Source organism: Colletotrichum costaricense (genome assembly GCF_030867565.1).
Source record: "Colletotrichum costaricense strain IMI 309622 chromosome Unknown Scaffold_4.1, whole genome shotgun sequence".
NCBI classification, from domain to species: domain Eukaryota; kingdom Fungi; phylum Ascomycota; class Sordariomycetes; order Glomerellales; family Glomerellaceae; genus Colletotrichum; species Colletotrichum costaricense.
The window spans coordinates 2263143-2288509 of NW_026848233.1; the positions used below are offsets into that span (position 1 = coordinate 2263143).

A 25367-nucleotide genomic window follows, 5' to 3' on the forward strand; every position below is an offset into this window, starting at 1 on the left:
CATTGCCAGCGTGCATCAATGTCAGGCGCGCTGGGCGGCGATCTTCGCACTGTTATCTCATTCCGTACGTCAGACTGAGACCAAGATCGAGTGCGAACTTTCGGGCCGGGCCTAAGACATTGTGTGGCGCACTTCCGCCTTTTGCGCCTCGCCAAGATCTCGTCAACCGACAACTGCGATAGATGAGTTTGATCAAGGATCGCGATGATCTAGATTGTTAGCTACGATAGCATATCTCCATGTCGTTATCTCTCATCGTTTGTACAATACTGAAGTTGCTCGTGGGTAAGGGTTCATCACTATTTCTCTCGTCCAACGCCGTTGCCACAATGCCTCCCTCCCTCCCTCCCTCCATTGAAGCTACCGTACCAATTCATCAGTTTCAGGTAGTCGGTCTGGCGTTATCCCTTCAATCGCCCTGTGCATTGCGGAGGATAATTCGGCTGTCTCCTTGCTGTATCGCCGTGTATGGTAGACCAAGAGTGAGGGAACTCCGATGCTTTGGACGCCCCTGGAAAGTGTACAAGACATCGTTGCGACATCAGCAATCGTGAAAGGTCTTCCATAACATCGAAGGCAGCTTAGATTAAAGTACGAGATCATCGGTAATGACTGAGTTCCTTTCTATCTACCCCAACGCCTTGCATTTTCCTAGTTTGCAATAATCTACATACGTACATGACTTTTACTTTTGCTGTTGTTTCCTCCTGAAGGACTGGTGCTATGATCGCTATGAAAGGCCTTGAAGTAGGGCAGGGCGCCGCCACCGGCCTGATTTGGGTTGTTGAACTACATGGAATGGTCCAGTGGAATACGATGGACTAAAGGCTAGACATGATGCTAAAAAAGAGAACAGGACTTGAAGAGAAGACTACGAAGTTGCAGTTGAATATGCCAGGCGTGTAGCTTGGCACATGTTCAGAAACTGAACAGACCGCTGCGGCGCTTGCCGAGCGGGTAGATGATCAACGCGCTGATGAACAGACCAACGGCAATACCGATGGCAATCTGGATCATGGAGGCGGCGACGTTGAATACGACCGTGTTCAGGGACTCGCCTCCAGAGTATTGAACAGAGCTTGTGCCATTGACGGCGTGCGTCGAGTTGGTGATTGCGTTGGCCGCACTCAGACCGCTTAGCAATCCTCCGGTAGACGCCAGACCTCCGGGCACCTGCGTGAAGATGGCCGGAATGAGTGTGGCTGCCGCGACGCCGTGCCTCAGACGCGAGTACAGGTTCGCCAGGACACCAACAGTAAGCGCGCCAAGGGCATTGGCGACCTGTGGTGCGGCGCTGAAGCGCAAACTACTAAAGTAGTTGACAATGTAGCCGGCGAAGGCAACAACGAGCATGACAGGCATCTGGCGCCATTTTGCCTGATACAAGACACTGATGCAGAGGACGAAAAGGGGCACGAAGATGAAGGTGTAGTAAGTGGGGATCGAGTTGGTGCAGCTTGTCGTGGAGACGGCATTTTCGTCGAACATGCCGTAGAGGACAGCGCCGATCGTGATGCCGAAGCCGAGGAAGAGGGAGTAAATAATGGCGTAGACGATGCGAATCGAACCGGGGACGATGGCGCGGGACTGGAGCTCGAGGGCGGAACACACTGGGCCATCAGCGGCTTGTCCTAGGTTTTTGGTGCCCGTAGGCAAGTAGCATCCCCAACACTTACGCGAGAAGCGCAGAGAAAAAGGAGGTACAGCTCGAGCGGAACATCACGATGGGGTAGGTAGTGCGAAGAGGTCACTTACAAACTAGGTATCCAGGTAGAAGCATGACGATGCCTCCCTGGGCCAGGGCCGAGAAGCAAAAGAGCTCGCCGCCCTTGATACTGCCGAAGGCTCGTGCCAAGAAACTTACCAGGACGGTAGCCGTCACCTCGAGGACGTTACTGTATAGCTTGGAGTTGGCAGCCACGATGAGCTGCAGAAAACCGACGAGGCAGCCAAAGAAGAAGCATAGCGGGAGATCGATCATGCGAGCGCCGAACGAGAAGGGGGCAGCCGTGGCGCTGGTCAGGCCAAAGACAAGAACTCGGATCCAGGCGTGGAACTTGTCCTTGGCCTTGATGAGGGTGTCCAATCGTTGAATGCCCTCGTCGACGCTGACGACATCGTGAATGACTTCCTTATAGACGTGATGCGCGTCTCTGAGCTTTCCGAGGTCGATACCCTGGGCTACGCGGACGATGCGGACTTCGGTTGTATGGGTGGACCGATCGTCGAAAGAGATGATCATGCATCCTGGGAGATACAGGAAATGACCATCAATCTCAAGGACCTTGGCCGTTGTGCTGAGGTACTCCTCGAGACGATGCGTTGGTGCACCAAAGAGCATCAAAGCCTTGCAGAGTGTGATGATATACTCCTGTCTGGAAAGCGTCTCAGCGATGTGGACAGTAATTTTGGCCTCCTCTTCTTGTCTGGCTAGGTACGCAGCGATGGAGTTGCTGGCGGTTCGCTTATGCTTCGGCCGCGTCTTCTTACCAGCCGCCTTGCCATTCTTGGGTGACTCGTCAGTCTTTCCTTGCGTATTAGGGTTGGCGAGGCGGGCCGAGGCTTCGATGAGGTTGACGAGGGTCTCCTGGGAGCGGTTTGCCTCGTACCACTTCTTCTTCTTGGGCGTCGTTGGAGTCGCGGTGCCTGAGTTGGAGCCCGGCGTGCCCGCTCCCGGCAGCGGTCCACCAAAGGAGAAAGAGGTGACGGAGCTGCGATTGGTCTGCCCGGACGACTGGTACTGATTGCCTGATTCCGCAGGCTTGTACAGCTTTAGAAGCTGCGAAAGAACGCTACCGCGGTACTCCGTGGGCGCAGGGACAGAGTAAACACCATCGTATTGACCATCGTTGATCTCTTGTAGGAGATGCTCGGTGACCTTGTGGATGTCTGCTTCCTGGGCGTTGGATGGACCGGCGACGCTCTCGGGTTTCTCGGCGAGGCGCCAGGTGTGAGCTCTTACAATTTTGTAAGCCTCGTCGTTCAGGGCGGCATGGTGCTCGTGAGCTTTCTTCTCAGCCTCGGCTGAATCGCCATTGAGTGGCTGGCGGGAATGGAGATCTTGGAGAGCAATGTATCCTCCGGCTCCCTCTCCTCCTCCGAGGTCATACTCGCTTGCGGTGGTGGTAGTAGCGGACTCGAGTGAGTCTCGGTTTTCGCGCGTCGGCGAGCCGAAGTGAACATTTTCAGCCATCTGCCGGGCTCGCTCTTGAGCAGCTGCCGCGGCAGACTTGGCCTCTTGGCGTTCATTCTCGTCCGGCGGATGGGGTTCCTCTTTGGCAAAAGTAGCCACGGTAGGAATGGAACTGCCGGAACCACCTCGTAGGATAGATGGTCTGGTAGGCTGTGCCGGAGCAAGCTTGGGTGTAGTTGGAACTGCTGGTGGTGATGTAGGAGGCTTGGTCGCGGCCGCATTGCTGTTAAATCGGACGCGGCCTTTCTCTTTCCTTAGGGCGGCTGCAGCTGCGGCCTCGGAAGGCATGCTTGTCCCGGCCGTGTCGGAGCCAGATGTTGGCTCGGAAGCGGATTCCACCGGCTCAAGTGCCGCCGTAGAGGCCGAGCCGATGCCGCCGGGCTCGGGACCAGGGTCATCATCTGGAGAGGACTGTGAGATTCCCGCCATTGCATCGACGGTCAGCAAGCGAGCGAGTATCTTCCAACTTGGCAGCGGAGCAGGATGGAGTCGAGAGAAGAAGTAGAAAAGCAAGATACAAAAGCACAATATATTACCAAAGAAAAATTCTGACCTTCTGGGAGGCACAAGTGGATCGTGGGGAAAAGTATGGGGGAAGACCCCTTTCTTATAAGTAGAACCGGACCGGCGGTTCACGAAGTCGGCAACTTGTCACCCGGACCCTCCGGTAACCTGGCGTGCCTAGAAAGGTTCTCATACCGGAAATACTTTTTCGTATCCATCAAACTCCACTTGGGCCGAAACCGCTCCACGAGAAGCAGCAGATCGAATTTCCATGAACGTGCTAGCACACTATGTTTTGGCGCAAGTTCGTTAGGGCCCGACTTCCTATTACCTAACAAAATCGGGATGCTTGCCGTCATTCGCCAGGGGACTCCCTGTGAGTCCCTGCGCGGCCTTGGCTTGCGGATGGTATGCAATATGGAACTATGCACATGTCGTCATGGGGTTTCCCTTTTCTCTTTGACGCGTCTTTCGGATGATGTGCTGACCTTCGGAAATGGTGATAAACCGCCATATCGGTCGAGATGACACAATATCACGGAGCTGTCTATGAGGTTGCAAGAAAACTAGTGCCGTAGGATGGCCTTAGGGCCAACCCGAAGATCCTGCATAAGACTCGAGAGTTCCCCTCGATGGTGTGGTTCCCACTCGGAAGCACCCGATTCGCTGCAGCTTGCTGTCATCCGAGCTCGGCCAACCAGAGATCTTGTTTGTGTCTCTGCTGCCGTAAATATCTGTTCCGTCAGGGGCTTAAACCAAGGGTCTTCCCATCACTTCATGCCCAGTTCTACCGCCTCATCGAGAACCACATGTTCGATTTCGGCGCTATGTTTGGTTTGCGCGGTCCGCTGGGAGCGCGGTCTAGACTCTAGAATTGCCGGGAGGCTTAGGTCATGAGTGGCAACCCCTTTCAAAGAACAAGAACTTGGACCTCAGTCGCCTGAGTCATGTAGCTGGTCCCCACGTGCCTGGACCGACCGGTAAGGGTTTCCACTACACGTGAGCAACGGAAATTTTGTATCATGATGCTAGCGAAATGATGGACAAGTTTTTCCTTCCCTTGAAGGAGCTGGGAAAAAGGGGGACGTGTTTTTGCCTGACCAAGATATGAAAATACTACATCCCAAGACGAGGTGTCCGAACTGAATGATTCATACAGCCACGCCACAATTGTTCAGACCGGTAGAAATTTGGTAAAGTACGTGCGAAGGCATGTTCGAAATTGGGAATCAAGGGGGGTGGTTAAGTTAGTGCGTTGTGCCGGACTTTGACTTGCTTCCATGGTCCTTCCTAGTTAAACCGGTGTTGACTAAAGTTATTGGGAGATTTCGACAAGTCGAGGAACCCTTGCATAGTATCGGAGCTGTCTGGAAAGAATTCTCCAATAAATCTCTCAAGCAAGGCACGGAAGATGATCCGAAATGCGTTGAACCAGAGTCTGCGTGCAATTATAACTTGATTATACATTCGAATAAGATCAGTTGTCGGCGACGAACACGGGTGTCTAAACGCTCAACCGTGTTAGCGCTTACAAAGAACCAAAGACGGAAGACTAAAGTCATTCAGTCTAGAAGGAAATTTGAACGAGGCTGAGGCGTGCCGGAGTTTAAGATCTCTTCACAAAGTTCTTACAGGACGAAACTTTGAATTTGGAAATCTAGCTACGCTCTTGACCGTGCAAGCGATGAGCCCGTACAGCTGCTGGTCTTCTCTCAACTTGACCTTTCTCAGTCCAGCGGTGAATCTCAATAGCCAAGGACATTCGCCTCGAGACAAACCGCGCAGCAGTCTGATGAGATATTCCGAGCGCTGAAGGACTTGTTCGCGTCAGGAACAGCACCGTCGTTATCAAGAATAGAACAACCTCAACAAGCACCTGGTGATAGGCCACCTATCGTCTGTAAGGTAGACTGAACGCCGTGAAACGTGCAGAGTGCCAAGTCCTCATTTCGTGCCCGTACTCCGAGCTCCGATTCCGGGATCCTCCAGCCCCATGTCTCGCCCAGCTAAACGCCGCTCAGCGTGTAATAGCCCCGGGTTTCCACGACTGCGCTATCGGTGAACGAGCCACGAGGGAATTAAGTGGTTTGACAGGAAATACATGTTGTGCAATATCTTAGAGGCCTCAACATTGGGTTTCAATCCCCAGCTCACTTTTGTGATAGTGCATGGAATCAAGATTACGGTGGACAATAAAAGAAGGCGCGATTGATTTCTTTGACCACTTCACCTTCGAGAACGAATTACGCTTAACGACCATCACGTGCTAGTCCCAATGAAAACCTTGCGAGCGAATTGTGTGTCATTTTGATGAGGAAGAATCATAAGCGAATGCTTGTCGGTTACATGGTAGGCTTTGGTGCCTGTTCGTGTACTTATTACTTTAAGGGAGTAAGGCTATCTTGGAAACGAAGTTGAACATATCGTTTTGAATGTCGGAAATGCGCCGATGAGTTGATAAAAAAAGGAAAAGAAGAAGTAGAAGGAAAAACAGTGCCTTAATAAATATCATCTGTCGAAAATCCAAGCCATACATGAAGCATACTCAAGCAGTAAAACATATCCTCCACATTAAGTCTCTTGCTGCTACCAGCTGGTGGCAGTTCTCAGTCCCGGAGGAATCTCAACTGGCCGCCCAAATATAGCTGGAGTTTCTTGAGAAGATATTGCTTGGTTCATTATGAAAGAGAGGTCCTTGGTTGCGCGGTGGACAATTTCTTCAAGCTTTTTGTACATAGTGTCTGCGGTGACGCGATCTTCCACTTGAATCAAGAGCAAGTGCCGGGTGATTAGATTGACCAGGGCTCCTAGCGCTGTGCCACCTCCACAACGGGGATCCTTTCGCAGAGCTGCAAATGCTTCGATTACCGAGGGATGAATCACCGCAACGTTTCCCCGAAGCGCGTAAAAGTTGGAAGTTCTCTGAAGTGGCGTCCCTTCTTCCCTGGATTCGGCGAAGCTGTTGATGGCATTGACCCCGTAGACCATCCAGATGACAAATTCGAGATATATGCATGCCATTGACCAAATGTCGTATCTGCGAGGCCTAGGCTTATTTGTCTTCAGGATGGCTTCCGGTGGCTCGTACGAAGGTGTAGTAGCTCTGGTGAGGGTACTCATGGATCTCATATATGTCGCAGCTTTGTGAACCTTGGAAATCCCGACATCTGCAATGACAAGATTACCCAGCCCGCCATTAGAGAAGTGGAGGATATTTCCGGGCTTGAGATCACCATGACGGAAATTGATGTCATGCAGCTTCCGGAGGGCGCCACTTATTCCAAGCATCTGCTGCAAAGACCACAACATGTACTCCTGGTTTGAGATATGTGACATCCAGAACTCTTGGAGGTTCCCTCCTTCTGCCCATGGGAAGGCTATGAAGTAAGACTGGTCTCTCTGGCAGAAGAATAAGTATCGTATGAGATGTTTGTCGTTGATACCTTGCGTCTTCAGGAGGTTCTTCTTTTCCTGATCGAACAAGGTCGAGCCCTCAGAGTTGCGAAATATCTTGACTGCAACCACCATGTCCGTGTCTTGCGCCTTTGCATCTCGATCATTAGCACGTCGTTGCACTTCTGCAGAAGACTCGGACTCACCCCAGAACCGGTTTGGTGAGCCGCATGTAGCTCGCTCTTGTAGACAACATTGCTGTGTTCACCCCGAAGTTCGGTTGCTCTTAAGAATGGCAGCGGACATTTTGAATCCACTTGAAAGACTGTTGATGTCCCTGTGACATCCAGTTTTGGGGCGAGGAAGAGCCACTGCTTTTCCAGAAACATATCCACCTTAGCTTCATTTTTCCAGTGTTTAAACGACTTGACTTCCAGTCTTCCCTTGGATTCCAAAGTACCGCTGTACTTGTCATGAGTTGGCCTAGCAAGGGGTAAATCTTCGTCGGTAAGACCATCATCGACTAGCTTTCGAATTGCCTGAGGCTCTCCGATCATGACAAGAATTGCAAAGATTCGTCTTGCGTTCATCGAGATTTTGCTTGGGAGGCTATCGGAAAACAGCCTATTCATGAGGTTTGTGGGGAGCTCATTCTGAACTTTCTCCTTGGTGATGACATCATTCAAACTGCTAACTGGCAAGAATTCCTGGCTTACGATAGAAGAATACTGAAGGGACTCTTTCAAACTTGAAAGAAGAGCTTGAGAATTCATTGCTCGTTGAGACACCTTGTCTGGATGTCTGGCTCAGGGATCGCATTCGCAAATGGTTGGGGTTGAAGGCTGGGTTCAACAGGACAGCCCACCGACAATCGCGGGGTCTTATGAAAGTCTGAGCATGAGCCATGATCAGCGACTGTACGAGATAGAACAGGCTGCCAAATTCAGGCGACCATGAAGGCAGCCACATAAGCATCCTCCAGGCCGAAATAACTGTCAGCGTAACTGCCGAAGGGACTCCAGTTTCTCACGTCTTTCCGGGCCGTTGCTTCGAGATCATCACGCTCCAATGACCTGTCTTTGACACAGCCCTTGTACACTTGGTACATAAACGGATGATCTAAGATACATCCGAAGTCTCTCTGGAAGCTGCTTCGCTGATCCGCAGTCTTATAGTCGGGGATGCCCGGGATCAGTTGGCACCCCTTTCATGTGTGCGGCAGAATGAAGACCGCCACTATGGCATCGTGGTCCAATGATGAATTCTGATCATGACACTCCACACAACATAGGAGATAAGCTGCTCGGTTCAGCCTGATTTGGCGTTGGAAAAAGTCTGCAGGTTCTCTCAGAAGATAAGATGCACTTACCCCGCCTCCTTGGCTGCACCGACGCACAACTTTGAGCAGACTCACGTCATCGCAGTACATGCATATCAGTGGTTTAGTTGCCATGCCCACAGCCTGATCCCAAAGAAAAACTGCACTGCTAGGCCTTTTCGTTCCTGCGGATACCAGCAGGTAACGCGAGAGTTTGGGAGATCTGGAACTTCTAGTTCATTACTATGGCATGCCCCCTTGTCCGTGTCGATCTTCTTCGGAACTCTTTTCAATATTCCGCCTATCCCGAAGTGAAAGTAGAGTTCAGTTAACCATGATCTGCTCGGACGAGGTTGGGAAGTGTTAGCATGAACTCTTGGCCAATGCTGACAGCTTCCTGATTTGGCTCCACCGAGCCATCACACAATTGGCAATGTACGCATCGGTTAAAGGTCGCAGTAGGCATGCGGAGTCTGGAGAAGTTGGTTTCCCCTCGACTCCGAGCCTGATCTAGCCTGGTCTATGCGGCAAGCGGGCGAACCACGCGCGCCAGCTTTGGTGGCATGCAGAGGTCAAGTACCATCATGCCGTTGGTTGGAATGTGGACGTTATGTATGAGAAATCGAATTTTGGGCCTGGGTCGAAGCGGAAGGGTGTACACCAAAAGGCAACCAGGGCCAATAAAGTAGTCGTGGAGGGTGTGCTACCGAGCAAAGGAGGGGAAGACCGTAATCTGATACGGAAAATGGCAAACATCAACTAGTCAGCCCATCAATTCGTATCTGCATAAGTACGTTGCAGCATGCTCTGGATAAGTCCAATCGCGCAAGATCCAACTTCGTCTGCATGTATGATGTGGAGGCTATGCAAGTTGCTGAAGTATTCATGAAATGCGAGGCTTACCATTTCTGTGTGGTGGTCATTGGTTATCATCACATGTGAGTAGGACCCATTGGCGTGCCAAGATGCAGATATTGGAGACATAAAGCTGAATGTGTAGCCAAAGAAGGGAGAAGCACCTGAGCACAATTGCCGAGTCAAAAAAGCTCATAAGCAGCCTCTGCAGAAAACTCGAGTAGTAAACGCACAGCATAAAGACGAGAACCTCGGGCATTCGCCTAACCCGATATCGCGCCGTGTGTCTTCGATCACCATATATGCCAGAAGAACATCGAGTATACCGTCTCAATTGTGGAAGAAGTCGTCCTTTGCCAGTCTTCGGAGAGGTAGTAACGAAAGTGACCAGAGCGACGAGATGGCTGCTCTTCAGGGCCAGCTAGTCTCGGCACAGCTTCCTGCAGGAACATGCGGAGGTAACACCTTTCTTCCGTACTCCATCTTGGAAAAGCAGATAACTACGCAGTTGGTCAAAGAAACCCTATCATATCAAACGAACAAGTCGCCAGAGACGATATCAAACATCGCCTCCTTCGTTTGTGGAAAGCCCGGCGCCAGGAGAGTTTTCGCGGTTCTTGCCTGCCTAAGTCGCTCGGAACGTATTGACTTGTTCTACGAGCACAATTTTGTCGACTCTATTCTACCTCTCTTCATCGATGAAAGCAAGCAAGTGAGAACCCGATCCGATGAACCTGGCCATTCTGAGATCACCAAGAGGGTTTTTGCCGACAAGTTTTGGGCATTCGTTGTTTCGCCGTACCTCTTTTGTGACAACCAATGGCAATTTCTCGGACCGGTCTTCAATGAACATCAATTCAGATATTCCTTTCGAAAGGAACACCGAATGCCGTTCTTGGAGCAACCTGGTGGACACAAAGAAAGTCACTTCAGCACGGTGGGAAAGTGGTCTATTCATCAGTCTCATTTCAAGAAGAGCTCAAAACTTGTAAGCGCACACAAACCCACGAACAACGCATTGCCCAGGGCTTCATGGATGCGACACTCACATGATACAGCGCCTATCAGTCGACAAAAATGGACATCCCATTATAGCAGTGAAAGAGCTGAAGAATGTCAACATGAATCCTGACGAGTATGAGCGTGCAGCCGAGGCTGAGGCAGAAGTTTTACATATGATCCGCGAAATGAAGCATCCGCACCTCATCAAGGCAATCGCTTACTACAAAAGGGGTGATCGGTACTTTATTATTTTCCCGTGGGCGGGAGGTGGTAACCTACGAGACTACTGGGGAAGAGAGCCTCCTCGTAAGCTAGATGCAGATTTTGTTGGCTGGACTCTTGGTCAGCTCTGTGGCCTGGCTGGTGCGATGAATAAGCTTCATTCGACAAAGGACTCCGCATGTAGACACGGGGACCTGAAGCCAGAGAATATTCTTTGCTTTGAGAACACCAGGAGCTCCGACCCGTTTTCCCAGCCGTTTCTCGTCATTGCGGATGTTGGTCTGGCTAAAGTTCACATCTTAGCGACGGAGATGCGTAACGAAGCTACACGCACGATGAACGGAACGGTTATGTACGAGCCACCTGAAGCCGTACTGCTGCTAACTAAGAAACTACCACGGTCGCGACGTTATGACGTCTGGTCCATCGGCTGTATCTACTTCGAGTTCCTGATTTGGCTTCTTTATGGAAAAGCCGAACTGCTTCGATTTGGGGATGACATAACGCATCCCGTGAACAGAACACGGCAATTCTTCGATGTACATGGATCTGGTGTGACCGGAGAGGCTAGCATCAAGCCCGGTGTTCAGAAGTGGATGGATTGGATCAGAAGGGACCCGAGATGCCCACCGAACACTGCAATTCGAAAGTTGCTAGAGCTCATTTGCACACGATTGCTAGTCATAGAGGTAAGCAAGCTGACGAGGAAAGAGTCGTCTGGAAGCGACAGTGTCCGGGGCAGCATCACTCTACACGCGACAGATGGCCCAGATAACCCGAGCATTATTCGATCGGACACCAACAGCAGCTTTAACGGCGATCCCGCCGACGACCTTCGTTATCGAGCGACTTCTATCGAAATGTACGAAACGCTGGCTGGCATCATCAAAGATGCTTCGGGGAAACCGCCAAGAATTCCTTGGATGAATTGGCAGGCGGGTTCTCCAGGAGGGCCAGGACAATACGGAGATACCTTGGGTGTTTCTCAACTAGGTATAAGGGGTCGACGCGGCGTTAATGCATGAGGTGAAGAGTAACTTTCCTAGGATCTCGTTCTCCTCCAATAACCAATTCCCTGGTAGACATCGACGCCGGATTGGCGGGTGCAGGTGACAGTGGCCATTCTGATGATGTAAAAGTCCCGTATTCCACATTATGCAATATTATATACTGACATCGACAGTACGTACGTTTGCCCGATGTGGTCTAAGTGTGTGCGATCTTGGCTAAACACTTTCTTGCACGGCATAGATGGTATTAATTATGCTCTAACAACCTTCGGATATTGATATCATGAGCTGACATCTCATCTAGTTTGTACGTTCTCAGTCGCCAGCAAAATGTGATCTTTACTAATTGTCACTGATGTAACAGACGGTATGTCTCGACACTCAAGCTTCAAATATTTACCTACAAATCTGATATCCGGTGGCCTGATTTTCATGTCCTGACAATGCAACTCTATCTAGCCGGTAAGCTTCTTACGATTTCGAGAAGAGCTACCAATTCAAATCAGTAACGTTTTCTTAGCTTGATAATGAGTGGGAGTGTAGCCCAGATGTCAACACAGCACGAGCGCTGTCTGAGGAGATCGACATTTCGCGTCAGCTTCCACTGAAAAATACGACCAGCACCCTCTGTCTTCGATGCAAAGACCTCCAACAGCGACTCAGATCACAAAGATTCTCGTTTTCTGATAATCTCGAAGCGCTAGTAAGGAGAGCAGAAGCCTGTGATCTCTGTCGCCTCCTTCGCTTTTCACTTGGATCCATGGCAGCCAAGATATACGAGGAGATCAAATTCGAAAAGCTCGACAGCTATTTGACATCCAACGTGAAACTCGGACGGCCAGTTGCAGTTCTATACAGCTTGCCAGGTTAGAACAACCTTCGTTTGTTTCATCGATTTATCTCGTGCTAAGTTTATGTTAAAGGAAAACCTTTTCTTGGTGCACAGATGGGAATGCCAGTGCTTCCGGCTGCCGGTAGTCAGGCGCATATCGCAGCGCTATCGACGTGGATACGGGTCTGCGACGACACGCATGACTGTAGCCCAGCATCCGACACCACCTTTCTTCCAACAAGGGTTATCGACGTTGGATCCGAGGGCGCCGAATCATGCCGCTTGCTTTGCGCAGACCGTGGGCAAACGAACTCGGGAAGATATCTCGCTCTATCGCATCGATGGGGTGCTCCAGACCAACATAGAAAATTATGCACTTTGAAGGAAAACCTTGAAAGCTTCAAAGAGGAAATCAAGCTGACGGAGCTCCCCCGAACGTTTCAGGATGCTATCAACGTTACACGAAGTCTCGATATTGGGTACCTCTGGATCGATTCGCTCTGCATCATTCAAGACGACCCTAAAGACTGGAAGACGGAGTCTCTTTTAATGGAACAGGTGTACAGCTCAGCTTACGCAACTCTAGCAGCTAGCTGCGCAAGCGGGACCGAGGATGGCTTTTTGAAACCCCGACCACGGCGGCACTGTGTTACGTTAACATCCGACAGGGGCTCCTACTATATCTGCGACTCTATCGATGACTTTGGGCGTGATGTTGAACAAGGGGAGTTGAACAAGCGAGCTTGGATTCTTCAAGAGCGAGCTCTATCCCGTCGCACAATCTATTTCTCAGAAAAGCAGACGTACTGGGAATGTGGAAGAGGCGTAAAGTGTGAAACAATGACGAAATTGAGAAAGTGAGTCTAGACGGGTCTGCCAATGCTTTCAGCTAGACTCGCTTGACTGACTTCTCGATGTATCAGTCGGAAAGCCTCGTTCCTGGGAGATTCGGACTTTCCACACTCCATTGACACCTACGTTCGCGGAATGAAGATTGAGCTTTACCAGGATCTCTACCAGAAGTACTCGGGGTTGGCACTCAGCTCCATTGGTGATAGGCCAGTTGCCATCCGCGGGCTTGAAGCACGTCTCATCCGCACTTTCAGAACTGTCGGCTCTCATGGAGTTTTCGATACTTTCTTCCATCGATGTCTACTGTGGAAAAAGGCCAGCCGGTCTCTGATACGTATCGAGTCGGAACTGCTCAGAGGAGGTTATGTTCCATCATGGTCATGGATGGCTTATGACGGCGAGATCAAATACTTGAATGTTCCCTTCAACAAGTATTCTTGGGAGGCGGAGATAATCTCGCCGTTTAGGACTTGGTCATCTCAGAGCATGAAGGAGAGGGGCGAGAAAGAGGGGGTATGTGAGATCAAGGCGCCTGTATGGGACTTTCGGGGCTGTGATAGCCTCAAGCTGGAGCTCGACAATCCAGACAGGAAGCTCTCGAACCTCAAATGTGTCATTGTGGCGAGGAGAAAGGATTTACAAGGCGACCCTCAACAGTCACATTACATAATAGTCGTGCACTCTGTTGCTGTTGACGGGCTCGGCGAGATATATGAAAGAGTTGGCGTTGCGGAGGTCAGAGGAGAGCAGATTGCATTCAACAAGGGAAGTCAGAGCGGTATTCTTAGGTGATCTTAGGGTATAGCAACTAATAGCAACATGTCTTCTATCTTTTAGGGCATGGCTAGAGGTGTAACTCTGCTAAGCCGGGCTTCGATGCTTTGTTTCTGTTGACTGATCGTAATGACGGCGATGCTGCTTGAAAATTTCATCTCAGCAATGAATCATGCACTCTCCCACGCATCCTTATTCATCCAGTATACACCCACGAAAGCAAGCCACGAACCTATATTCCGCCCCTCAATCCAATTCTCGTCACCAGCACAGCAGACGCCTTCCTAGGCCGGTTGGTCAAGTCCAACTGTCTGGGTGGTGGAACAGTTAATGGTCGACAATCAGATTTACGAGGACAATTTTAGCGAGAGTACCCGAGTTCGAATCCCAGCATGAGCACCATGACAATCGCCAAGAGATGTAGCCACACCGGTGGTGAACTCTTTTTTTCTCGTCTTCGCCTTGTTGTTTGTTGAATTCAGGCACAGGTATATCCGCGAGAGCTGCCCACTGCCGTTCTGACCATCGCGATGCCGGCTACCCTACCTTGGGGGAAGATGGCGATGAAGGAAGCAGTTCTAGCCATACATGTTCACCGCACTATGATTTGGGAAAGAATGGAAGGCGGCAAAAACCAGGTATCCCATCAGGGGAGCCCTGTTCTGTCGCCAGTCTCACAGTTGTCTGCCTTCGCGCAGCTTACTCGAAGAATACGGCTGTTGTTGAAACCATCTTGGTATTGAAAACAAGGTATGGCAAGAGAGACGCTCGGCTATGCATGTTACGCTAATGCTCATTCCCCAGATGATGGATCGCTGTCTTTAAAGAGCTCGTTGCCCTCTTCGTCCACGCCGAGGACCGCAGTCCTCACCGCTCGTCCCTGCCATTGCCATCGCACAAAATGCAGAAACTTCAAGATCCAGTCCAGACTTTCCAAAAGCCAAAAATGCCACATACGGGCTTTAATCCCTGAAAGTTCGTATCCTACATTCTGACCACCGCTCTGACTATTTCCTCCTACTCCTCGAGTAGCCAGAAGCCTCCTCGGTCCTGCTTTGGCTTCGCATAATGTCAGGGAACACCTGAGCTATTTCCTGAGCATGGCATCACTCGGGAACCATATCCCCTAAATCCAAATAGTATTGGGCCGTTTGATGATCCCCCGTGTTCAAATAGTGTTGGGCAATTTCGTGATTTTCCAGCTCAGTGGCCCGTGTGATGAATTCTACCACACCTGGCGATTCTCTCACTTCGTCTATCTTCGTCGTGACTTCGAGAATTGGCCATAGTATTGATCCCAGCCACTTGGGCAACCGTCCTTTGGTGCCAGAAATCTCTGTCCACCTCGAGAAGATTGGAATGATACCGCACCGTCCACGTTCCTCTTCGTACTTGGCCAAGGCTCCTTTCTTGATCAAGCATTCCACAGCAATTTGCAGTGATGATTGCGCAGAGTTAGTCAGTTCTGCTGGCCATCTGGGAGCATCTGTTGCAAACACATTGCGAGAAAACCGCTCCCACAGCCCCATACCGGAATCATCGCGGCTGGCAATAATATCCTTGTAGTCAAGCAGGCGGCTGTATACGCCAGCATCTAGCGCGCAAAAGCTGGCGGGGTGAGTGGCGGACGTGGGGCCAAACAGGGCCCTGTCGTTGAAAACCTGGAAGATTGTTTCCGCCGGAGACAGTCCTTGGACATTGAGGATGGTTTCAAAGTCCAAGTTCAAAAGAATATCAATCAGAGGGTTTGTAGCCGACACGTTGAGGTAGTGTAGGGCATTCCGAGATTCTCCATCAACTTCGAAGGGGTCCGCGCCGAAGTCAATCAAGCTGCGGAGTAGGTCCGCCGAGCCACATTCGACAGCCAGAAGAACGAGAGGTTCCGGGCTTTTGAGGTAGGCGAGATTTGGCCTGCAAATTTCCAGCATGTGAATCGCCACTTTTAAAGCTGCGGGCGTTAATTTTTGCCCTTTCCTCATGGAGCTGAAGGGATAGAGGACGGCTTCGGCAATGGGGGTCTGGCCGTCATTCATTACCGCCCTCAGGTTGTGGTCTTTGTGCTTGTCGTACTCTTGAAGGCAGTCCAGTAGCTCGATGTCTGAATTGGCGGCTGCGAAGTGCCAAACGTTACGTCCACTTTCATCGGTGTCTGTGGTTCTTGCTCCATGGTCCAAGAGAAGCCTAAAGACCTCGGGCGACTCTGACAGCATCAGGGGTGTCTGGTCTTTATGGTTGCGAACATGGACATTGACATCTTCTCCCGATGTCAAGATAGCAGCCAGTAGAGCTATTTCGTCGGTCTCGGCCGCGTAGTGTAGGATTGTAGTTCCATCTCGAGGCTCGTCCATAGCAAATTCATCTTCTGATGATGCGCTTGATAGTGCTCTCTGGGGCGCCATCAATGCATTTGGATTCCAACGAGGATCCAAGATAAGCCTTCTCACAACTGCCGTCTCGCCATCCTGAACTGCTTCTCTGACAAGTTCTTCATACAAGGTGTCGGAGACATCAAGAGGTCGGGACCTGGCAATACTAGAAGGACGAGCCAAATCAAAATGGTCTAGGATCTCATAGATACCTGTGGCCAATAGTGATATATCATTGTAGCTGTCGTATTCGGGAATGGCTCTGTCAAGGATCGCGGGAAGCATTCCCTCCAAAAACGAACGCGTCGGTGGCTTGAGAGGCGATGGCCAGTATTGTAGAAGAGAATCTTTGCCATGGAAGAGCTGTACGAATCTCAGATCAAGGCTAATGCCCAACTTGAGAAGTTGAAGTAGGATCTTTGGAGCACGGATCGCCTGGCAAATGAGGAATGCCAATGTTGCCAGTGAGAATTTTTCGTCTTGGCAAGGGCCAGCTGTTTCCACAGTACACGAAGCTCCTGAATCCAAGAGGACTTTTATAGTCTCCTCCTGCGAATCGGTAGGCTTGCAGTCAGACACTAGTTGTGAGGCGTCTGCAGAGCGTCCTAACAGGGCCGTTGGACCGAGCAATGCACAGTAAAGAGGGGTGCCCATAGAGCTCGGCTTATTGACGTCCACTCCCCACAACAAAAGTTGCTCGCAGAGCCGTGGAAGCCCCAATGACGCAGCAACGTGGAAAGGAGTGACCGAGTCATCCTCGAGTCTCGACATCAGCAGATTCAGAGGTGTCATCGAGAGGGCACCGGAGCTAAGGTTGAACTGCTCCGGCCATTCCTGCCTGGCGTATTCCAATAGCCATTGAAGAAAGTGCGACGACTTCCTTGAGTGAAAAAGCACGTGCAGAGGTGTCTTGTAATCGGTGTATCGTTGGCGGGCCAAATCGGGTAGAAGCTTTGCTGCCGCACCATATTCGGGGCACTTGATGTCTCTCTCAGCAACATATTGCCGGTGTACAAAGCATTCAGTCAATTGTTTGTCAAATTCGGCATTCAGAAGTATGGCAATACACCTGTCGCTATCGATCTCTGTGGGTTTGGGTATGAGTTCGACTGTATGATCCAGGTGTTGGCTGAGAACGTCTTTGCGGTAACCGTCCGTCGACAAGCGCACGAGCAAGGCGGCCCAAGAGTCGCAACGCACAAGAGAATCGAGCTGACACTGAATTCTGTAGATACTCGAGGTAAATGCTGAGAGAGAAGGAGCCTCGCTTCTTGGTCTTGCCGAGCTTGCTGACCACGCGAGGCTGGGGTCATCAAGAAGATCGCTCAAGTCGTCAAAAAGGGTGTGGTCTGGGCACGCTGGCGAAGTGTCTTGTTCTGCGAAGTCTTCAAACAATAACCAAAGACTATGGAGAGTACCAAGAAGTTTTCTGACAGCTACGCGTGCCTCGTCGTTGACGCCGCGGTCACGCAGTAGATGGTATACTGATCGAGCTTTGGATCGAGCCTCTGTGAGAGCCTGTCCAAGCCGATGGTTGAGAGGCATCGTAGCGAGTGTAGTTGTATCGTACGCATGTACGATAGGTAATCTTCGCCTTCTCTGGGGTTTGGAGGGAGAAGAGCAGGTGATGATGATGATTGAGTTGCGGCTGTAGTTGTAGGTGTAACGTCAAATCTCGGCCGATGTTGACAATGAGGTGTCACAGCGTGTCGCAAGCTCTGCAAGGCGGGTCCGTTGCCGCCTGGCCAATGCTGTTGCCTCCAGCGCCGTTGAAGTCCGTTTTAGCGATTTAGCGCCCGTAGGGAAGTCTCTATAGCGGCCGCCGCTGGGCCATCGGGCGACCTTCCTTAGTCATGCATGTTGCTTATATAATCCGCGATGACAATGAGATCACGAATTTGGAACCCTCTCGCCGTGCACCTTTTTCCTAACCAGCGATGGGTATTGTCTGCTCCGGCTACGGAATCTGAACCTCAATAGTGCTGCCTTTCATCTAAAACTTCCGAGACCGGAATCCACACGTCGCCAGTTATCAAAAACAATACTTTGAATAGAGGCCATGCTCAACGAGCATCAAGTGCGATTCCGTGACAGCCTCTGTGGGCCAGGGCAAATAGTATTTCAACCTCTCAGCCGATACCCACTTTCTGGGAGCCCGTGTCTGCTCTAGTTGACTTGAGCTTTGCCTGTAGAGGTACAAAGTGTGACTCTCAAAACTTCTTCTGGAATGACCTCACGCTTGCCAACGGAGTCCCACTCCTTGGACTGTCTGCTTTGAAAGGACCAGGTACCAGAAGGGCATGATGAAATTTGGGAACTCTTGAATAAGATGCAAGGTGAAACTATACTTTGGACCTATGATAATGTCGTCGTCGGGCCTTGTGTGAAGCGACGAAGCTTTTCTCTGAAGAAAGAAATAAAAAGGCCCCTGCGCACATGGAGCTTGTTTGTGAGGCTAAGGGTACGAACCACATCTTGTAATCGAGCTTTTATTATGACGGGTAAATTCAGCTGAAGCTGTGTTCATTGAGTTTCGCCGGAACGCTTCGCGAAACAGGACCATCTAAGTGTCTCTCTGGCCTTTGAGTCGTCTGTAGCATCTCGCCTATTCCTCATCCTCATCGTGGCCTAGCCGTCATTTCACTCAGGCGATTGTCATGTAGGTAATTTTAGCACTTCCAGCAGCCTCAAGCTAGCTAGAATAGTCGTTACTGGCTGGTGCATTTCTTAGTTTGATTGGGATTGACCGGACCGGAAGCCTGAGCATCTAGCCAACATCTGGGGTTCTTGTGAGATCCCGTGGCTAAGGCTTGAAGCGGACTGCCGGAATTTGGTCAACCTTCGCTCGCTCAATCTAGAGCTGCAATATTTGCACGTGCAGACTTATTATCTAGCATATGTCATGGTGATATGAAATATCCAACTCTCAAAAGGCTAAGCATGCTAAATTGGAAGGAAAGGAGAGGATTGACAGAACTACCCGTTGAATACTTTTTCCAAATTCCCGTTTATGTAGGATCACTCATAGGCTTGATTGACCTATACTCCTGCAGCGTCTAATCTGAGAGCTAACAAGTCGAGGCTGAGAGCCTGGCTCGATTATGCTTCCTTTTCTCATATGGGTGTCAGCCACCACGCTGTTACCCACAGAATGTCGCTGGTTCCCGCGTGGTTTCCCCACAGTGTCAACGGCTCTCATGCGGATGGATGGCAGTAGACGGCGAGCTGTTCATCGATCACGTCCTTTTGGCAACTGAACTCTGGGGTATGGCAGGAAGATGAGCTTGCCGCACGAAACTCGGGCGTGTAATGACAGGTCCTGATACCACCAGTGCCCTCGAGATTGACCGTTCGATGGCTGAGCAGTAAGCCAGCTGGTGGATGAAGAGCGTCGGATGGGAGAAATTTGGTGCGGCCATTGAGGCTTGATGACCTGAATGTCTGAGGCGCAAACGACGAGCGTTGGCGGTACGTACTCCCCTTTGGAACAACGGTACGTACTCGACCTAGCAGCCCGGGCACTGTGCATCACGTCCCTTCCACCTCTCCACCTCAGCTTTCCTCCCACTTCTCAAAGTTCTCTGCATCTCTCTACCGAGTACTTCCAGCTCGCACATCACACGACGAGTCGCAGCTGAGGAGCACAATCAGCCAGTTCGGTCACACAGACCACAGTCTCTTTCGTCTGAAGTCGTTCCCGCCTTCTCGCAGCCCGCCTAGCCATGCAAGGACCGTCTGATCATCCTGGCGCCCGGACTAGACGATGGAATGCCGCCAAACTCTGACCAAGCATAGACCTCTTTGTGTCTCTCCAGCTTCTCTTTCGTCCTCCCACGCCTGTCGTTTGTGACGACTCATCAACTCATCGGTCGCTCTTCACCTGAAAACGGCTCGATATTGGCCATTTAGAGCCTCCCGCAAGGACGGATACCTGATACACCTAGTCGTGAGCTAGACGCACAGTCGGTTTTTACTGCCCGCAGTTCTTCTCCCGCCCCTCCTCTTCATGGTCCCCGCCAGCGCTATTAGCTGCGATGGTCACCGGGCCACACCGGTAAACACGAGAAGCATTCGCTGGTGTGGCGACGAGATCACGGATACCGCTGGTCTGCCGTTCAAGGAAGATGCCGCGGTGCACACCAACGACGGTCCATCCACCGAGCCAGTACCAGGCTCTAAAGAGCGACATGTTCCATTCGATCTGCGACATTTACGTCGATGGTATCCGAGACCTTCATTTATACTGAAACGAAAATACGGATGTCCCTCTATTTCTCCCGCCTGCGCGGCTTCCTCAATCCCATGTTGGCGTACGGACATGGACACTGTCAACGAAACCCCCAATAGCGACTGCAGAGCCAACCCTGCTTCCTCTCTCGCCTTTTGCTGACCGCCGTTTTCTGCATGACAGCATTTCTTGCCTTCGTGGACCTCCTCACGCTACTCTGCCAAAAGCAGCATGCGACATCCAACCGCCGCCACCGGCCAAAGCGTCGCAACGGCGTCGTGCCCCTTCTTGGACCCCCGACAAGGACAGGCATCCCAGCCGGCGGCCTGGGAGGGACCCAAAATAGGCCTGTGCCACTCCGTCGTCACGCAATGGCGGGAGATCGTCTACCATGTGGACCAAGATTCAGCCAACATTTCCTGGCCAACCTTTGCATCTTTGGTTGTTCCTTACGCCTTCGCCGCTCTCCTCCTCATCATCGACGCCAGACTTCGGATGGCATGGTGGCATCCTCACCCAACGCCCGTCCATCTTAGCTCCAGCACAGTGCTGTTAGGCGAGGTAGAATCGCCGTGTGAAGGAGCTTAAGGAGCTTCTCGACGCCGCCACAATCAAGTCGCCAACCGACTTTGACGCACGGTCTCGTTGCTTTTTTTACACTCACATGCAGTTTGCTCCTGGGTGACCCCTGATGGTCAAGCCTGGAACAACAGACAAGCAGCTAGCCCAGTCCTAGTCAACGAGGTCGGAAGGCCAATATCGGCAGCTCATTCATGAAATAGCTGGCAGGCATTGATGGTAGTGATCGACGATGCGCACCTGCAGACGCAAGCAAAGTCGCATATCGGGCCTCAACGTTGCTCTGCGCCATGGGACAATGACCCAAGGAGAACGCTCGGCAGACGCAGCTCATTATGTGTGTTTGTCTCCGAAGACCCAGGCTCTAGCAAGCCAGGCTTTCCCCCACAAGTTCGTGGCGTCGAGCTAAGACATCTTATTGCCTACGGCGTTTGACAAGCCTGGCACAACACCAAAGAGACTGTCCCAGTGCGAGTCAGGGTTCGTCCACTGGCGCGTTTGCTATAAGCACCGGAGGTCGGCCGTCTTTTCTATCTCCAGAGAAACCCCTCCAACTCATGGTGGCATGTGTTATCGGTGTCAGTCACTTTGTTTCTCTGCATCACATAACATGCGGCCGTAGTCGTTGCTAACGAGTATCCTTTTCTAAAGCCGCTGCTTTGTTCCTTGTAATAGACGCCTTCCGTCATATTCCTACGTCCGGCCGAGCCTGCCAGAGGGCTGTCACTTATCACGCTCCTTTTTCGTCCCTCATTTTTCCTTTTCCAACCGAACTCCAAACATGGCCTCTTCCATGTCTCGAAGGTCACCCGTGACACCGCCATACGATGATGACTACAACCAAAGCCCAAAGGGTCTACGGGGCCCAGGATTGAGAAGCAGTCCATCGTCGGCCTGCCTGCCCGTTCCTACCATGAGATTCTCTCCGCCCCCGACGCCCCGAAGCTCACGACCGAATAAGATGTCCTTGCGCCTGAGGAGCAATTCTGGCCTGTCATTACACACAAACGAAGACGCCTTCCGTCGATACACCGACTACAATCCCGATGGGTCCCCGAGATCCCCGACTTTTGGGCCCGGTATGTGGCCCAGTCTCGACAGCGTCTCAACAAGTCTGCGCCGAAGCTTCGGGCCACCAGTCATGGAGATCGAACCAGAGACTTTGTCTATACCGGACTTCCTTGGCCGAGAGGTCTTTCAGATGGTTCTTGCCAACGCTTCCGCCTCTCAACGTTTCTTCCATTTCGCCCAAAATCATGGCTGCGGTTCGGACATCGAATTTCTTCTGAGGACCCAGGAATACGCGAAATCATTAGCACTGTTTGGGAAACAAGCCTCATCAATGCCGACACCAGCAAATCTACCTTCAACTGTCTCCAAGTCATTGAATGCCGATATGAAGCAGTTGACAAATTCTGTTCTCCCAGGTCTCGAATCTATGTTTGCAGAATCTACACGATGCGTCGAGCAGCGAGTTGCCCGGTCCATCTATCCAGAATTTGTGAAGCATCAGCTTGCCATCTCTACCTCGGCGGCTCTATCCGGCACTCGCGTCTTCAAATACCCTGGTCTTGCCGAGTCATTCTGCTTGACGGATGCCTTGAGCTCAGACTACCCCATCATCGCCGCATCAGATGCTTTCGTTTCTGTTACTGGGTATCCGAAAGTCGAGGCTCTTTCAAGCAACTGCCGTATCTTACAAGGGTCACTCACGGACCAGGACACCGTCAAACGCATCCGAGATACTGTCGCGCGGGAGGAGGAGTCGTTGGAGCTCGTACTCAACTACCGGAGAGACGGCACCCCGTACTGGAATCTTCTATTCACCTGTCCGCTCACGGACTCTTCCGGCAAGCTACGATACTACCTCGGAGGGCAGATCAACGTGTCGGACAACGTTGGTGGCTACAAAGACCTCCTCCGGATTCTCAACTTTGGGCCGGCGCTAGATGAGGTAAAGGAAGAGACCTCGGGTCGGGAGTCCCGAGTCAGTCGCCGCATGAGCCGTACGAGCAGCCGAGACAGAAAACAGGAACGGCGGACCAGTCTCCGCAATAGGGATAGTCTACACAACAAAGGGCCCAAGAAAAGCCTCTTCCAACCATTCCGAAAGCATGCGACGCACAACAGCAACAATCAGGAAAATACGTCACCGTCGCAAGGCGTTGGCCTCGGCTTGGAGCAGTTGCTAACGGTTTCGAGCTCGGAAGAGCACCTTTCGGCACCCACTCAGCTGGACACTGTTTACTCTGGCTACAGCCGATTCATTGTTTTGCAAAACACGGACGGACCTTCCGCCTTCCCACCAAGGTCATCGTCTCTACCTCCAGACCCTAACAAGAGAAAGGCCGCTCAGCTGAGTGTTGCCTTTTGTTCAGCCGCCGCGCTGGAGGCGCTCGGCCTCGGCCTTTTCGCCGATAGCATTACGCACCGAGACATCTTTACCGTCCTTTCCGACCTCGCGGACTCGCCATCGATTACGAAGAGCTTCAAGAACACGGTGCGCGAACGGGTGATTCAAAACGGAAAGACGGCCACGCTAGATATCATGCTCGGCGGTAACTACCTCGCACGGAAGGGCAGTCTCATTGGCCTCGGCGGGCGTTCATCCAAAGACGAATCAGACGGCAGCACGAAGAAACATGGACGACCTGTCAGCAGGTCGGGTTTTGCCAGCCTGGTGAGCGAGGCAGGGAAGATGGAGAAGCTCACCAGCCAATGGACACCATTGAAGAATGCGGAGGAAAAGGTTGAGTGGATAGTTGTTATCATTACACCGATGAAATAACGCAACGCTCCCTAACGGGATGGCCCGTTACCTATTACATATGACTTAACACTGTAATTATAATGTGTATGGGATGAAGAAGGGTAAAAAGGGAGTTTGGGTGGATCGGGGAGAGGAGACTAGACAGATACCTGGGATGTATGATTCCCGACTGAATGAGACATCAACTTTTATCAATATCTGTCGTCCGATGTGTTTCCCTGAAAGCGAAGCTGCCATGGGAAGTGACTCTAATAACCTGTTGATTTCGATTTGATGTACGAGACTCCCAGGAAGGACCCTCGAGAGGACAGATACGAGCATCATTGACAAGTTGGGCTTTCGACGATCCAGTGGACAGTCCAAACTTGATATAAAACTAGCATCCATGATATACTTGTAGGAAATAAGCCGTCATTCATAGGCAATGTTGGAAGTGTTTGACACAAGCACCTCATCATTGGGCAGCCACACACTACATATACTCACTCACACTTGCTGTCTCTCCAGAAGATGGCTCCAGTTTTTCTCTCAAACAACAAGCACGCCATCTCGATCATAGGGAAACCCCCTCCCCCCGCCCCCTCTTAAAGTGACACGAACCCTTCATCAACGTTGCAGATTGCGGGGGACGGGAAGGGGAAAAAACAAGATCTATCTAGCACATGGCTTGGAGGGGAAAGTGAGAAGATCCGGGGAAAGAAGGAGCAGGCGTACGGGTAGGAGATCTCAGATCTCGGTTACCCGCGGGTGAGTAAGAGAACGATTAGTAGATAGAGACCGTGGAGAAGTAGCCCGTCGTCCTGGAAGGGTAAAAAAAGGGGAACGAGATGAAGGAAGAGGGAGGGGGCCACTCGGGAGAGCCGTCGTGAGCCGTCATGAACCTCTGGCGGGCAAGACGGGATCTACGAGGGACGGACTCCCGCGGTTCTCCAGATCCACGTGTATGGACTAGTATATGACTATATGTGCGTTGTACGGGGAAATGGAACGTTGTGTCCTGTTTAGCTGCCCTCCGAGTACCTTGTTTCCGAAGAATCTTATGTTATTTATCATGTGGCTACGAAGGAAAGTAAGAGCATTACAGGCTCTCGATGGCCTAGCTACAATCTGGTGCCTTCAAAAGTCCCATTCACGTGTTTCTATTGATCTAATGCAATTTATGCACCGAAGTACGAATGCTCACCCCGATGAACAGTAAACCTACTTGAGACTCGAGAGGCTACGGATCCGGGATAGGCAATCGTGGCCGCGTCTCCATGGTCCGCGGTAACAGGAAGAGGACACAAGGAATAGAGACAACCGGTTGCGGGCTTCTAGAATGAAGCGGATTACGGCGAAATGAGCCGTTCTATGCAGCATGCAGACCATGCAGACCAGAGCGGAGTAGCAAAAGGGGGAAGCACTCATACCCGTGGGCGCAAGAGTCAAAAGCAAGACACCAGGAAACCCCGTTGGCGAACAAATTTGCG

General features: G+C 51.3%; 8 protein-coding genes across 8 annotated transcripts; 4 read left to right on the plus strand and 4 right to left on the minus strand.

Moving 5' to 3' along the window:
• Positions 1-918: 918 nt before the first annotated feature.
• CCOS01_04803 (uncharacterized protein) lies at positions 919-3622 on the minus strand (the record flags this gene model as incomplete). Its single annotated transcript, XM_060452984.1, has 2 exons — positions 919-1610; positions 1756-3622. 2 exons carry the CDS (start codon positions 3620-3622, stop codon positions 919-921), a joined length of 2559 nt encoding a protein of 852 aa, XP_060316942.1.
• A 2661-nt stretch (positions 3623-6283) lies between these two features.
• On the minus strand, positions 6284-7863 carry CCOS01_04804 (serine/threonine protein kinase; the record flags this gene model as incomplete). Its single annotated transcript, XM_060452985.1, has 2 exons — positions 6284-7240; positions 7297-7863. The coding sequence occupies 2 exons, from the start codon at positions 7861-7863 to the stop codon at positions 6284-6286; spliced, it is 1524 nt and encodes a 507-aa protein (XP_060316943.1).
• Positions 7864-9663: 1800 nt separating this feature from the next.
• Positions 9664-11512, plus strand: CCOS01_04805 (protein kinase domain-containing protein; the record flags this gene model as incomplete). Its single annotated transcript, XM_060452986.1, has 2 exons — positions 9664-10251; positions 10322-11512. 2 exons carry the CDS (start codon positions 9664-9666, stop codon positions 11510-11512), a joined length of 1779 nt encoding a protein of 592 aa, XP_060316944.1.
• A 745-nt stretch (positions 11513-12257) lies between these two features.
• Positions 12258-13973, plus strand: CCOS01_04806 (TOL; the record flags this gene model as incomplete). Its single annotated transcript, XM_060452987.1, has 3 exons — positions 12258-12363; positions 12421-13186; positions 13253-13973. The coding sequence occupies 3 exons, from the start codon at positions 12258-12260 to the stop codon at positions 13971-13973; spliced, it is 1593 nt and encodes a 530-aa protein (XP_060316945.1).
• Positions 13974-15061: 1088 nt separating this feature from the next.
• CCOS01_04807 (uncharacterized protein) lies at positions 15062-17866 on the minus strand (the record flags this gene model as incomplete). The annotated part of the gene is made up of 1 exon (XM_060452988.1): positions 15062-17866. One exon carries the CDS (start codon positions 17864-17866, stop codon positions 15062-15064), a length of 2805 nt encoding a protein of 934 aa, XP_060316946.1.
• Positions 17867-20291: 2425 nt separating this feature from the next.
• Positions 20292-20531, minus strand: CCOS01_04808 (uncharacterized protein; the record flags this gene model as incomplete). Its single annotated transcript, XM_060452989.1, has 1 exon — positions 20292-20531. One exon carries the CDS (start codon positions 20529-20531, stop codon positions 20292-20294), a length of 240 nt encoding a protein of 79 aa, XP_060316947.1.
• A 249-nt stretch (positions 20532-20780) lies between these two features.
• Positions 20781-21137, plus strand: CCOS01_04809 (uncharacterized protein; the record flags this gene model as incomplete). Its single annotated transcript, XM_060452990.1, has 1 exon — positions 20781-21137. The coding sequence occupies one exon, from the start codon at positions 20781-20783 to the stop codon at positions 21135-21137; it is 357 nt and encodes a 118-aa protein (XP_060316948.1).
• A 772-nt stretch (positions 21138-21909) lies between these two features.
• CCOS01_04810 (uncharacterized protein) lies at positions 21910-23916 on the plus strand (the record flags this gene model as incomplete). Its single annotated transcript, XM_060452991.1, has 1 exon — positions 21910-23916. One exon carries the CDS (start codon positions 21910-21912, stop codon positions 23914-23916), a length of 2007 nt encoding a protein of 668 aa, XP_060316949.1.
• Positions 23917-25367: the final 1451 nt, after the last annotated feature.